At 45.0% G+C, this 15,057-nt stretch overlaps 1 protein-coding gene across 3 annotated transcripts in view; it reads right to left on the bottom strand.

Moving 5' to 3' along the window:
* PITPNC1 (phosphatidylinositol transfer protein cytoplasmic 1) overlaps positions 1–15,057 on the bottom strand; it is a 358,712-nt gene that overhangs the window by 146,630 nt on the left and 197,025 nt on the right. For all 3 annotated transcript variants that reach the window (XR_003549130.1, XR_003549131.1, XM_006146773.3), the window contains exons 3-4: positions 8,266–8,354; positions 7,291–7,298 (exon numbers count right to left, since the gene is read on the bottom strand). Coding sequence is in view for 1 of the 3 variants with exons in the window: in XM_006146773.3 (XP_006146835.1) it covers positions 7,291–7,298; positions 8,266–8,354 (97 nt within the window). In the remaining 2 variants the exon portion in view is untranslated. The remainder of the gene's footprint in view (positions 1–7,290; positions 7,299–8,265; positions 8,355–15,057) is intronic.

Here is a 15,057-nt window from a genome sequence, read left to right as displayed (position 1 = left end):
TAGTAAACAAAATTAAGAATTACTTCCTTTTGCATCCCTGCTCCTCCCCTTCTAATTATGGACTATAGATACTTCCTTTTGCCTCCCTGCTCCTCCCCTTCTAATTATGGACTATAATGGGTATCGAGGGTTCATTGTAATGTGGAACTAAAAGCCATTTTCTAACCAACTAAGTCCTGTCTCTATTACCCCCAAAGATGGACAATTAAGGTCCTCCATTCTCTTAGCTTACATGGTGGTTGAGATGGCCAGATGGCTCTCTAATTTCTTTCCAAACAACACCAATCCTAGAGTTCTGGTATAGTAAATGGGCGTGTCACTAATTTCTTAGTTATGTAACTTAGTGATTTCTACTGCCTTTTGGCTGGGACTCAGAGGAAGGTCAGGGAGTGGAGGCTTAAAGCTGGGAGAGAAGGCTTGAGAGGGATGGAAGTCATCTGTCAAAACACTGCTCCCATCCATTCTTTGGATTATTGGAGAAACTGGTGAGCCCTGGATTGTGAGTGGATATATCCAAGATAGTCAACTGCTTTCAGAAAAATACTGCAATCTCTCTATTGCCACCCTGGGTAGAGAACCTGAGTTCACCTTGGGTGACCGATGACAGAGCAGCCTTTACTCTTCCCGGCTCGTCTGAACCAACCCTGACCAATCCCATCTCTCCTATGGCTCAGGACTGTCTGAGGTTCTCATTAAAGAGCCAGCTCATTCTCCCTGACCTGTTAGAATTCTCGTTGTCTCCCTCCTTTACCTAAACAATTAAAATCCTGGGTAACAGTGGACAGACCACCAATTGCTTTTTCTCCTGGCGAAAGGGCCCATCATCTCAACGACTTTTGTAGATCACCGTGATCATCTTACTAGTCCTTGTGTTTCCAAATTCCTACCCAGGGGAAGAAAATCTTCTTTCCTTTATTACTACCAAGGCTGAATCAATGCTGCTGAATTATATTTCTCTTCAAGTGCAGGCCTTTTTTTAGCTCTAGAAAAACAAAATCAACTACTTTGGATGGCAGCCAATCCCCTCAGGCACCTTCTTTTGCAACTTTACAAACTTCAGAAGAACCTGCCCATTTTGAAGAATGGGTTAAATGGTCTTTCCTCTGGAAAATTGTCATTATTTGTTTACTGTATAATTAAGATTTTCCCCATAACCAAGCCAAACATATTTTTTCTACTTCCTGGGCAAATGACATTTCCACATAATTCCAAACACACACGGTCACTCATAGTGATGAGGAAGCTTTTATGTCTTTTTTTTTTGGAGAGGTTTTTGCCATAGGATGCGTGCGCTCGCCAGACAGAGAGAGACAGACAGAGAGACAGGAAGTGAGAAATCATCCCCTCAAGGGGGATGGCCATGCTGCAATCCCTTCTCCTCCATTCTCCTCTCAGGATCTTGGGCACGCACGCACACGTGCCCGGCGTGAGTTTTAAGCCACCGGGTCCGGGACGCGAACTGCAGTCGACTATGTGGGAGTCCAGCGACATAGCCATTACGCTAACTGCTGGTCCCCAAAGCTTTTATGTCTTGATAACCGTGATAATGATAAAGTCCTACGGGACCCTAAATAGACATTTCTCTTGCCTGGGTTTTGCACAAGTAAGGAAAGCATGAGCTCTAAATAGAGTAGTCCCCGCTTATCCATGGGAGACACATTTCAAGACCCCTAGTGAGTGTCTGAAACCATGGATAGTGTCTACAGACACTTTTTTTTTTTTTAATCTGATAATTTAAGTGACTGACAGGCAGTAGTATGGATAGTGTGGAGAACACTGAACAAAGAGAGGCCGGTCCACAGCCCAGGCTGGGCAGAACAGGGCTGCACACTATCTCATCATGCAATTTAATCTCAACAGCAATTTAAAGCTTACGATTGTTTATTTCTGGAATTTTCCATGTAATATTTTTGGACCACTGTTGACCAAAGGTAACTGAAACCAAGGAAAGCAAAAGTGCGAAATAAGCAGGGACTACTGTAACAGGCTGGGCGGTTCGGTGCAAGACTTCGAGGGTCCTAGCTTTAGACACTGTAGGGCTGGGCTGTGCCATCTGAGAAGAGACACTTGTGGGAAGTTTTTGGAGCTCTAGGGGCTGGCTCTCTGTGGAAGGGTGGTGCACGGTGATCCTAGTTGGAGCCTAACACTGGAGAATTTTGTTGGGAGTACAGAACAGTTAACGTAAAACCTGGGGAAAACATCCAGAAGAAGTATTTAAGATGAAAGGATTGGGGGCTTAAAAAGTCCGATTAGAAAGCATTTAAAGCAAGAAAAAAAAAAAAAAGGAAAGTAATTGGAAGCAGCTGTCATAAATCCTGGGGGCAGATCTAATCAGAATAAAGAGTGGACTCTTCTATGGAGGCTGTGGAGGCCGCAGTGTACAGAGCGTGAGAACATGGCTGTCGAGTCAAGGGGTGGCAGCTTCAAAATGCACTCTGCGGGCTTGAAAGAGGGCACCTGGAGATGAGAGGGAAAATCCCGACCCCCCAGTTCCCGGGAGATGGAAAGAAAAGCTGTCCTATATTGGGGATGGAAAATAAACACGAGCTAGCCAGGAACAATGTGGCTTCTCTACAGGGAACTAAATCCAGACCTTGAGCTGACATTCGAAGTGCCATGATCTGCCTTCCATGTGTCCAGCTGGCCAGGATCCAGCTACCTCACTTGCCCAAATGGGCCTGGAATTGTGTGCCTACCCACCAAATTCATAGTTGAAGCCCTAAGCCCTGAGGTAAAGGTCTGTAGAGATGGGTTCTTTGGCATGTAATTAAGTTCAGATGAGGACATAAGGGTGGGGTCCTCATGATGGGATTAGTACTTTTATAAGATGAGACCAAAAAAACTCCTTCTCTCTCTCCCTCTCTCGCTGTATCTCTCTCCACCACGTGAGGACCCAGCAAGAAGACAACTTTCTGCAAAACCAGGAAGAAGGCTCTCACTAGGAACTAAATCGGTTGGCACTTGGACCTTGGACTTCCAGCCTCCAGAACTGGGAGGAGTATCTGCTGTTTAAGAGCCCAGTTTACTGGTGTTTTGTTACAGCAGCAGGCACGAAGAGAGGGTGTCTGCGGGGAGGAGCTCTCCTATCCCTTCAGGTCCAGCTCACATGCTGCCTCCTCCAAGAAATCTTCCCTTACTTCTTCCCAGCAGATTTTCCCTCTCCTGTTTACGGTCCTCTATTTGCGTGTCAACTATTACAGAGGTCTTTGCTGAAATACTGACAAATATGTATTCATCTGCTCCCACTTCGTTTTCCCCTTCTCTGCCCTCCTCAGTCCCGTACACGTCCCAAGCCAATCCGAGCTAAGGCACAAGAATCTGCCAGCTGTTTGGACGGGGCATTTGACGGGCCTTAGAGCTGATGCAGCAAGTCTGCTGTAGGACAGGCTCCCGAATTACATGTTTTCTGCTCCTTTCCTTCCCTGACCACCAAGAACCGGGAACTGTGTCCTTTTTTTCAGAAATAGGTTTTTTGTACTTGAGTCTCTGAAACCGGTTCTCCCACAGTGCTATCTATCCCCCACAGGGCTGCCGGATAATATAAAAGTCTTTTAGTATAACTATATATTAAAAACTATTTATTGTTTATCTGAAAATTCAGATGTAACTGGACTGTATGTTTTAGTACTAAAGCTGACAACCTTATCTTCTCGGCTCCACACGCTCTAGTACCCTGCATAAGATCGCTGTGTCCTGCTCTCGTCTGTCTCCAGCATAGAGGACTGTGGCCCTGTCACTAAAGCTCTGGCTGCCAATCCAGAAGCCAGGGTGCCACTGCTTGTCTGATGAGATTCTCCAGAGCCACTCATTCTGCCTTCTGGTCTGAACCTCTGCTGGCAGCTCAGTTCAGGATTTACCCTGGTGGATAGGTCTGGATAGGTCTAGGGCTGGCCGGCAGAAATGGAGAAGGGATTGTGGCATGGGAGGTGCTTTCTCTGTCTCTCTGGCAAGCACATGGACCCAACGGCAATCAAAAACAAAAACAAAACATTATGCTGGGGCCAGGTGGCAGCACAGTGGCAAAGCTATTGGTCCAATGTGGGAAAGGTTCTGAGTTCACATCTCAGGCCCCGAACACACCAGCTATGCATACCCATACCCAGGACAGCTGAGAATGAGGGCAGAATGAAGAGTGGTCCGGCTGGGGATGCCCATTTATCTCTCTCTCTCTCTCTCAGAATAAATAAACTTAATAAAAAAAATCCTGCTTTATTCTCTTTCTGGAACCTCAGTATTTCAATACCTATTCTTAAAATATGAACACAATTGGGGCCTGCAGCTGGTGTGGTGGTTAAGGTGCTGAACTCTCACATGGCCGACCACAGTTCAGGGCCCAGACCTAGTAGCTTGCCTTCTCACTTTCCCTCTCTCTCTGGTAAAATTAAAGAATAACAATACATAATTCTTTAAAAAAATGAACATGATAGCATGAAACATTTTTCAGACTTTATGTTTTAAATTATATTACTCATATCTGACACTTCTCGTGGTACGCTCATGAGCTTATGGCGAATCATAGCCATCAGTTTGGGGTCAAATCAAGGTGATCCAACTCTAAGGCTCACCAGGCAAATAACTGTCTTTGCCTAGTTATAAAGACAGGAGTTCTCTTGTCCGTGTAACTACTGATTATGTTTGGAGAAGTAGGAAGTGAGATAGTATCAGATATTACTGCGATAAAATCATATTCTAGACAACTGGCATCTTCCAGTCTCATAACTGGATCCCAGTCAGCACGAAAGGGCACGAAGACATATTCCCGGTACTTCCCCTGGAGCTCCCATTTTAATGATGGCAGCTTCCTGAACTGCGGTCTAACCACTGAGCTAAGATTTCTTGTGGATTAGTTAATATTTTGGGATGCTGGAAAAGTCATGATGCATTTTTCTATGCAAAAATGCATCATGACTTTTCTGATGAGCCAAGAATTTCACATCACCTTTATGAAATAGGCGTTAACATTTTACCCACATACAAATGGGGAAATGGAGGCTTAACAGGCAGTAACTTCCATAGCTGCTTGTAGGGACTGGAAGCAGTCCTATTATTGCCTATTATTCATGCATTTGTTCTGTCACTACCTACCTACTGATGGTTAGGCCATTGCTGGAAGCAGTGTAACTTGGGGTGGTATTGGTGGCAGGGAACAATTGAACTACCTGCTGTGTCTGGGCAACATGCGAACAACCCTCTATGCCTCGGATCTGAGGTTGGCAAAGCAGCCTGGGGGCCAGGGCTGGCCTACTCTCTGGTAAATGGACCATGCTGATCTGTTTACGGACTGGTTATGGCTACTTTTGCAGTGTCAGAGACTGTACTAACCCCACAGCTGAACATATTTATAATATGGCCCTCCACAGAAACTGTTTTCCAACCTCCTATGTTAGATCATTTATTCTTTCTGCTAATAGTTCTAGGAAAGAGAGATGACCCCAATTTTTGAAAAGAGGAAAACTAGGTTCAGAAAAGTCAAGCTGTTTCTTGTAAAGTAGTGGTTCTCTGGCTTCTAAAATTTGAAATTTGCCTTTTGCCATAGAATTGCCTCTTCTTTTTGAGGTTGGGGAATTGGGAAGAATTATATAAATTATACAGACACACACATGCACATGCACATACAAAAAAGCTATTTGAACACACACGTACGAGAGAATAATCACCAACAGTCCTTTAAATGAAATCAACGTAACGCTATGAAAAACTGCGTACTAATCCTATTATTTTTCCTCCTGCAGAGGCGAGAACAGTGAAGAGTACTGTGAAAAGGTATGAGTTCAAGAATGGGCAGCTGGGAGCCTCCACTGAGAAAGTCTAGCCAGAAAGTGGCAGAGCGAGAGGACAGCTGGGCCATCCTGACTCTAAAGTCCATGATGGCTCACACTGTCTGTCTGTCTGTCTAGCTGTCTGTCCCTCCATCTCTGATCTATCATCTGTTCATCGACCCATTACCTATCTATTATCCATGCATTCGCTCTGTCATTCGATAACTTTTTATTAACTAGTACAATGTGCTGGGGCACCAGCTCATGCCAAGGTCACAATGATTCATTTTTTTCCATTTCTCTCACTAAGTCTCTCTTTTCTTTGGTTGTTTTCATTGAAACCAAAAACTTACTCTTATTACAGCTCAGTTAACCATTTTCCTATTATGCTATGTTCACTGTTTGCCATTGGGGAAAATGATTCAAATGAAAATATCACAGACAACACAATGATATCATGGGGTCCCTCTCTTTCTCTCTCTCTCTCCCCCCCTTTTTTTCTTTTTTCTTTTTTTCCCAGAAAGCATGTGCCAGAGATGGAGAGAGAGAGAGCACCCAGTGGGGTGTGGTCACATCACAATCCTTTTTCCTCCATTTCTCCATCTCATCATGATTTGCGGCATGCATACACATGCTTAGAATGATTTTCAAGCCTCCAGGACCGGGATTCAAACTGTGGTCGGGCATATGGTATTTAGCTTTCTAACACAGAGATTAATCACTGTGTTTTGGGGCCATCCTATAGGGTCCCTTTTAATGTAAATAATAACTCTTGAGGCTCTTAGGATAGGAAGAAATGAAATTCTTTTATCCAAGCCAAAGAGACTGTCCAATTTACAGCGCTGAGTAAAGAATTCGCACATGTGTCTTACTAGTTTCAAAGATTCTTCAGTAAGGCATCAGGACACAGCCTGTTAGGATAAGCCCCATCTTTATCCAGAACTACCATCATCTCTTTAATATCACAAGCTTAGAAACTCTTCTTTTGGGACCAGCAGATGGCATAATGGTTATGTCGTTGGACTCCCATGTGGTCAGCCGCGGTTTGAGTCCTGGATCTGGTGGCTTAAACTCACGCTGGGTGCATGTGCATGCGTGCCCAAGATCCCGAGAGGAGAATGGAGGAGAAGGGATCACGGCATGGCCATCCCTCCTGGGGGATGATTTCTTGCCTTCCATCTCTCTGTCTCTCTCTTTCCGGTGAACACACGCACCCTATGGCAAAAACCTCTCCAAAAAAAAAAAAGAGACACTCTTCTTTCACTAGCAGTCAAGATATTTAAAAATTACAAGCAAAGGTTAATTATGTAAAGTGACTATCAAAGCACTTCAAATTAATATTCATATTCTTGAACAAATGAGAACATTTAAATTGTTGCATTTTATATATAACTATGTAATAGCCTACATTTAAATATTTCTGACTCTGAATTTGTCATTTATTACTGTATTGATAAGACAGGCAATATAAGAGATGTACCAATTACTCCACCGATAATAGAATATTTAGAAATAACTAAATGAAACTTACTGTGTATTCTGATTCCAGTTGTTCATTTGGAGAAGAGGGGAAAGAGAAAAAGAGAAAAAGGATTAACTTAGACCACACTTATATACAATATAAAACCACAAAACTAACAAATACTGGTGACTTATAATTATTAAAAATGCGGAAAAGAAACCTTCCAGAAATTAAACTTTCATAAATACGGGATCCATATTTGTTCTACAACTCTTTATACGGGATGTCTGTGGTTGGGCAGATAAAGACAGTAAGACAAGATTCAATTAGCCTATAAGTTTGTGGCTAATTAAAAACCAAAGAGTTGGCATTATAAAAGCAAAATTAAAGACTAATAATTCCAGTAGAGCATTTCATTAACCACCAAGGGACTCTCTGAAGTGGAAAAGTAGTTTTTATAACCAGTAAGAGGAGCTTGTTATGATGATGTTCAAGTGGCATCTCGTGTTTTTTTAGTGTTTGAGGGCAGGAGCCGAGTCTTCTCAATGTGGGGAGGCTACAGTTTCTACAACAATATTCGGTACAGAGGGTTTATTTCCATTGCACTGCAAGTGAGGGGAAGGTAACTGTAAATATTTTCCTAGTACCATATTATATTAACTTAGGGGCTGTAAAACAAAGAAGCCAAAATAAACAATTTGTTTACAGACAAATCATATGATAAATTTACTTAGGGATTATTGAGGGAATGGAAAAATAAAGATACAAAAACCTCTAGAAAGGTCACTAAAGAGATCTTCACTCTCTCTCTCCGTGAACTATTTGTTGCAATCAGTTAAGGAAGATGGGCAGGGTTAGCGAAACCCTCCATCCCTCATGCCCTTCCAGCCACATCTCAGTATTAGTGCCGATGACTGGGAGGGAGGAATCAGGGGGCTCTTGGAAGGCGCTGCTTGGATAATGCACCCTAAGTCTGTCAAATTCTATCACTGCTATGCCCTTGCATTCAATGCACGCTGTACGATGGTTGCACTAAAAACTTACCTGTAATTGTGTAGGGATAATAGTTCCAAGCCTTCTCTGTAACATAAAATATTTTGGGGACAACAGCTCTAGCCCAACTAGGCAGTTTGCTAAAAAAGAAAAAAAAAAGAAAAAAAGGACAGTTAGAATCTGCTCAGAGCCTGACCGTGTTACCACATCTTTCTGGATAAATTGCTGGTTGAAATCAGAAATCAGAAGGTTGTGAAGCATCTCTCCTTTCCAGAGCCATCCCTCTGGTCTTTACCAAGGTTAATTGATTCTTGTGCAATCTCCTGTGCTCTTTTTTTCTTTCCTCTCTTCTCCAAATCTGTAGAGGCAGAAAAATTGAAAGCCTGTCCTTTTAAATTGGGTTTGCAAGGCCAGTTGAATTCCGGGCCTGGAAGGAGCCACGTATAGAAAGTGTGGCCAGCCTGGCCATTAACTCCTAGGAATGGTATAGTGGAAGCATATAACCCCAAACACGGGCAGGCTGGGGCGTGCAGAGATAGACTTTAGAAGCAGACTCTAGCCTAGCAACACATACTTACAACAATTTGAAAATGGACAAAAGCAATGGAATAGCAACTCAGAGATAAAAGAAAGAAAATTTAGCTCCTTGATGATTGCAGTGGATTCAACTGTGTCCCCCAAAAGATGTCTATGTCTTAACCTCCAAGACCTGTGAATATGACCTTATGTGAAAGTAGAGTTTTAGGCTGGCTCTGGGGCCCAGTGGTTAAGGAAGCTGGATTGCTCATGGCTGGCTGACTAGTTCAAATCTTGGCCTTAGTGGCTTTAAAAACATACTGGGGCTCTTTCCCACTATACAAGATGGCAGGTGAAAAGCTGCAAAGCAGGATAGTGAGGAGAAGAAACCTGAAGTCAAGAAGGCTGATGCCAGTGGCAAGGTTAAAAAGGGTGACCCCAAGGCTAAAAAAGGGGAAGCCCCATTGCAGTCGAAACCCTGTCCTAGTCCAGGGCATCAGCAGATATTCCCGGTCTGCCATGTATTCCAGGAAGGCCATGTACAAGAGGAAATACTCGGCCACTAAAGCCAGGATCAAAAAGAAAAAGGAGAAGGTTCTTGCGACTGTCACAAAACCAGTTGGTGGGGACGAGAATGGTGGTACCTGGGTGGTTAAACTGCGCAAAATGCCCAGGTATTATCCTACTGAAGATGTGCCTCGAAAGCTGTTGAGCCATGGCAAAAAAAAAAAAAACCCTTCAGTCAGCCTGTGAGAAAGCTATGAGCCAGCATCACTCCCGGGACCATTCTGATCATCCTCACTGGATACCACAGAGGCAAGAAGGTGGTTTTCCTGAGGCAGCTGAGCAGTGGCTTGCTACTTGTAACTGGAACACTGGTTCTCAATTGAGTTCCACTGCGTAGAACACACCAGAATTTTGTCATTGCCATCTACACGAAAATTGATATTAGCAAAGTAAAAATCCCAAAGCACCTTACCAATGCTTACTTCAAGAAAAAGATACTACAGAAGCCCAGACACCAGGAAGGTGAGATCTTCAACAAAGAGGAGAAATACGAGATTTCAGAGCAGCGGAAGATTGATCAGAAAGCTGTGGACTTGCAAATTTTACCAAAAATCAAAGCTGTTCCTCAGCTCCAGGGCTACCTGCGATCCGTGTTTGCCCTTACAAATGGAGTTTATCCTCACAAATTGGTGTTCTAGATTTTTTGCCAAGAACCTAATTAAATAACTGATGATATATTAAAAAAACACACACATACCCCCAAAAAACCACACTGGGTGTATATGCAAACATGCCCAAAATCAGGAAAAGAGGGAGAAATGGAAAGAAAGGATTGTGGCATGATGCCCCAACTCCACCCTCTTTATCTCTCTAGTGAGTATGTGTTCTCTCTGGCAATTTAACAAAAAGAAAGAAGAAAAAATGGGGTCTTTGCAGATGTAATTAAGGGTCTCAGGTAGTCATCCTGGGCTTAGCATAGGCCCTAACTCCAATAACTGACATCCTTAATAAGAGAAAGGAGTGGGAGATTTGAGACTCAGAGACATGAGGGGAGAAGGGGAGGGGCTGTGAAGATGGAGGCAGACATGTGAGTGATGGAGCCAAGTGCCAGGAACACCAAGGACGGCCACAGACACCAGAGCCAGGAGACAGGCACAGTCTCAATCCTCCCTCAGGGCCCCCAGAAGGAACCAACACTGCCCACACCTGATTTGGGGCTTTGGGTCTCCAGACCTAGGAGAGGATATATTTGTGTTGTTCTAAGACACCCAACTTTTGGCAGTTTGTCGGAGCAGCCTTGGGAAGCTAATATGAGGACAGCCATCTCTTGGTGCAAGGACCTGGGAGGCCATTTGCAGAAAATAAATTCCTGGGGCAAGCAGACAGTGTAAAGGTTATGTTGCTGGACTCCCACATGGCCAAAGGCAGTTCGAGTCCCAGACCTGGCAGCTTAAACTTACATCAGGTTCATGTACATGTGTGCCCAAAATCCAAAGAGGAGGATGATGGAGGAGGGACTGTGGCGTGGCCATCCCCGCCCCCCACCAGGGGGATGATTTCTTGCTTTCTGTCTCTCTGTCTCTTTCGTGAGCACATGCACCCTATACCAAAAATCTCTCTTAAAAAAAGGAAAGAAACGAAATCCCCAGAAGGCACTGGCTCCAAGGTCTTTCATAAACCAAACATCAATGAAGTTCTGGGTCCCTTCAGAGGCAAGCCTTACAGCATCGTGCAGGGCCCAGAGAATTCCTCAAATATCATATTTAAATATGTACCATATTCTGCTCCTTAAAATGTACCTGATTTTATTTTGCCTCAGCACTGTAACCAGGGATTTTCTGTCTTTTCAGAGGCTACCATTTCACGTCTTTCCTGACCTGGGGCCTAGGCTGAGCATCTGGGAAGCTCCCGTGTAGCAGTAGATCAGACCCAGGGAGATGGTGTGGCGTCTCCACTCCTGAGGGCTGCAAGTTGGCAGTGGAGGGCGGCAGGAGGCAGTTTTGAATCTCAGGATGGCATAACTTGGAAATGGGGAATCAAGCTAAGAGAACCCCAAATCCCAAACCCTCTTGAATGTGGAATTTAAATGACAGCCCCAAACAGTAAAATCCTGTGCACCTTGTATTCTTCTCAAATTGTTTCTCTTAATTCTGACAGTGTCCAGGCCCTGTTGTTGAAAAGACACGTATGTGTTTCTAATGGCTGGCCGCACCTATCTCAAGGCTCAGGATTGTTTATCAGGATTAAAACAAAGGGGGAATCAGAGCTCCCCAAAGCTGGGACGTGCAGACGGGAGCCATGGCTCTCGGGTGGGTGGGGAGGAAAGGCCGATGCTATTTAGTAAGTCCTGTAACCATCCCTCTAGCTGCTCAGGGCGGAGCGCAGCCCTCCTATAAAACCGTCTCTGCAGTAACTGCTCATTCACCTGGTACTCACAGGGCTCAAAAGGACGGGGCTGTTCTCTGACAGGCTTTTATAGCTTTTGCCAATGATTGATGCTATCCTCGCTGAAGTGGGAGTGCAACTGAGGTTGACGTCGAGGGTGGGAAAACCGCACTGGCTTGCTTGTAAAAAAAAAAATGACCATAAGCAAAACTTCCCCAAGGTTCCTTCCTGTTTGCGTCTGCACCCTAGAGCAATATGCCAGTGGACAGGGTAGAAAGGTGTGGATTCTACTCACAGGCAAGAGGTTTTCGTGTGCTTCTAATGGACTGGAACAGGGTTGGAAAATCTCCCCAAGTAAGCAAGGTTTCCAGCTGCACTGCACACCTCCTCCTCATTCCGAGGCTCTTCTGGTGGACCATCTGTGGCCCAGGTCCTCCTTCCCCCAATTCAATCCCTACAGTATTTAAAAAGCCTCCGAGCAGAACCATATTCCTAAGCAACTACCACTTTCTTCAAGGAAGATGAAAAAAATGGCAATTTCCCATTCAATGGGCAGGACTGCAGATTCTGCTGGGTCGTTGGAAAATTCATGATGCATTTTTCTATGTTTTTCTATGCAAAAGTACGTGATGACTTTTCCAACTCAACAGAATCTTTATTTTAGCTGTTTCATCCACCAAGCACTGTAATCAACTACAAATACCTTTCCATGAAAAACACAACCATTTAGCCAGGATGGCTGATATGATTATATGTGATTCTTCTCTTTTTAAAAATTTTTAAAACAATTTTTTAAGAGCCTTAGGACTCGTGTGCTTGCTGGAGACAGACAGTGAAAGGGAAAGTGAGAAATCACCATCCCCCCTCCTTTCCTCCATTCTCCTCCCAGAATCTTGGGCATGTACATGTGCCCAGTGTGATTTTCAAGCCACCAGGTCCAGGACTTGAACAGCAGGTGGCCATGTGGGAGTCCAGTGACATAACCACTATGCCATCTGCTGGTCCCTATGTGACTCTTCTCATTAATCTTGGAAGGATGCCCATTTGATACGTCATTTGCCAGACCAGGCGCAAGACGCATTTACAAGTTCCATGATAGGTCATTTAAATATTTTTAAGCCCACTAACCATCCTTCTCTCAGCTCCCAACTTCCCCAGAGCACAACATTATTTGAATCATTTCTGTCTGAGAAAGTAAAATTTACTTTTCCCCGCAGCAATGATTTATCAGGGCCTGCGATAGAAAATGGTATTGAATTAGTCCCCACTGTGGCTGTCACTTTCGTGATGTATACTGTCATGCAGCCTACAATGCTAAGAAAAAGTCTGCCACTCAAACTCACTCCCAGGTGTCACACAAGAGCCTTTCTTCTAGAAAAGCAGCGAGTGTGAATCAAATCCTCTGGGTCCACAGGCCAGGATCAAACCTTCCAATGGCCCATCTCGCCAAGGCCTAGGCTTTAAAGACGCCGAGGAAAAGGAAGGACAACACTCAAACCTCCCTCTCTGGAATCTGTAATCGGGCTGAGGTGCACCACCACCACACCTGCATCACACTCCCCTACATGCCCCTGTCAAGGTTTCCCAAAGATAGACTTGGCAAAATGTTTGCTTTCCCACTTTCAAACTCCGGCATAAAATAGACACAGTCAGGTGGCCAGCATGCTCTGGTTTGCCTGGGACTTTCCAAGGTCTGAGCACTGGAAGTCACGCGTGTCAGGAAATCTCTCAGGCCCAGGAAAATGGGGACCACTGCTCACCCTAGGCCAGTGGCTCTCGCAAGAGAGAGATTTTTGTCCCTGGAAGATGTTTGGGAATGTGTGGAAATGTTTCTGATGGCCTCCAGTGGTTTGAGGGGGTGCAGGGGTTGCTACTATAACTATTTGGGCAAGGTTAGGGGTGCTGCTCGACATCCCACAACACACAGGACAGCCGCCCCCGAAATAATGCTCTAGCCCCAAATATCAATAGGAACAGGGTGGGAAACCTCGCAGATCCTCTGTCATCTCACATACTCCCCAAGGTTCCCTACATCACCAACGACGGCTAGGAGGGCACCAGGGACAGGTGTAATCTGAACTGGTTCCAGGTGAGGGCTGTTTACCTACTGCATAACGAGCTTTGAGCTTCGGGGAACTGCAACCTACGCCCTCCCTCCATTCAAAGCTTCCGGCTCTTTACAATCCAGATTATCACCAAATTCCCCCTGCTATCTAATCTCGCACTGCAATTTATGTTCCTTGGGATTTGCTCCAAGAGGTGCTGAACATCATTAGGCCAATTGTGTTCTAGAAGGAGTCTGATTTCATTTTCTCAGCAGGGGTCGGAATTATGACAGTCTGAGGCAGAAATCTGGTCTTAAACATTCCCAGCAGAAAAGATAGTATCGGGCTCTTTTCCTAAACAATACGCCTAAAACCTGCACTTCCGGCACTGAGATTAAGCTAGAGTAAAAGCAGCTCATTTTGAAATAGGACTCCGCTGTCTTCATATCCTCATTTCCCTCTGGCCCAGGAGGAATATTCTGACCTTTTGTTTCCTCTTTGGGCTGCAACCTGGCATCTGACAATTACTTGATAGCAATCAATTGTTCCCACTCAGGTCTGTGTACTGTGATTCTGGAGGTCTTTACGTTTCTTCCCCAACGGCTCTGATCCACCCCCTCCTCAGCTGAGCAGTTGTCCTGGCTGCCCCTCCAGTTGGGTTCCTAATGCAGTGTTTACATGGCAGTGACGAGGCCTGAAGGTCTCCAGCCCGGAGCTGCTACCTATGGGAGGCAGGTCTGCAAGGCCTCACAGGCAGGGACTATTCAGAAACTGAGTTCCTTGAAGTTGGACACAGATCCACCACCACCCTCCAGACCTGAAGGCAGTCTGCACCAGAATTCTAGGAAAAGGGGCCCCGTTGGGTGCAGATTCAGGGACGCTCTGTGGTAACGCGGCCACTATGCTAGGAGGCTTCCGGGAAGCTCCCAGGAAGCCTGCCACTGAGTCAGTATCATCTGTCAGGGGTGAGGCAGAACCAAGGGAGAAATCTGCTTGGCTGGATGCTCTGAAGATCCAGACAGGCCTCTGCGTTCTGTCTCCTTGCCCCAGTGGAGCAGGAGGTGGGGAGCCTGGCAGCACCAGAGCTCCTGGCATGCGTTTAAGAACTGAGGGGACAGACTAGAACAGCATGGACTGGAAGAGATGTTGGAGAAAGCTGTACACACACGCCACCATTTCTCCATAGCATCATTGCTTTCTCTTCTCGATATATTCATAAGGTAATATATTTTAGACAAAATATAAAAATGGTATATTTGAAAACGTAGAACCTGTTTATTATCATGACGGTGCACTGTCTGTCACTCCCAATTGCAACGCAAGTCCCACCAGGGCGGGAACTTCATTCTGTTCACTGTGGCGTGCTCACAACAGCACCTGGAATGGCAGG

This window comes from Tupaia chinensis, unplaced genomic scaffold (genome assembly GCF_000334495.1).
Source record: "Tupaia chinensis unplaced genomic scaffold, TupChi_1.0 Scaffold000187_1, whole genome shotgun sequence".
Classification (NCBI taxonomy): Eukaryota; Metazoa; Chordata; class Mammalia; order Scandentia; family Tupaiidae; genus Tupaia; species Tupaia belangeri.
This window is presented reverse-complemented; position numbering and strand designations above follow the sequence as displayed.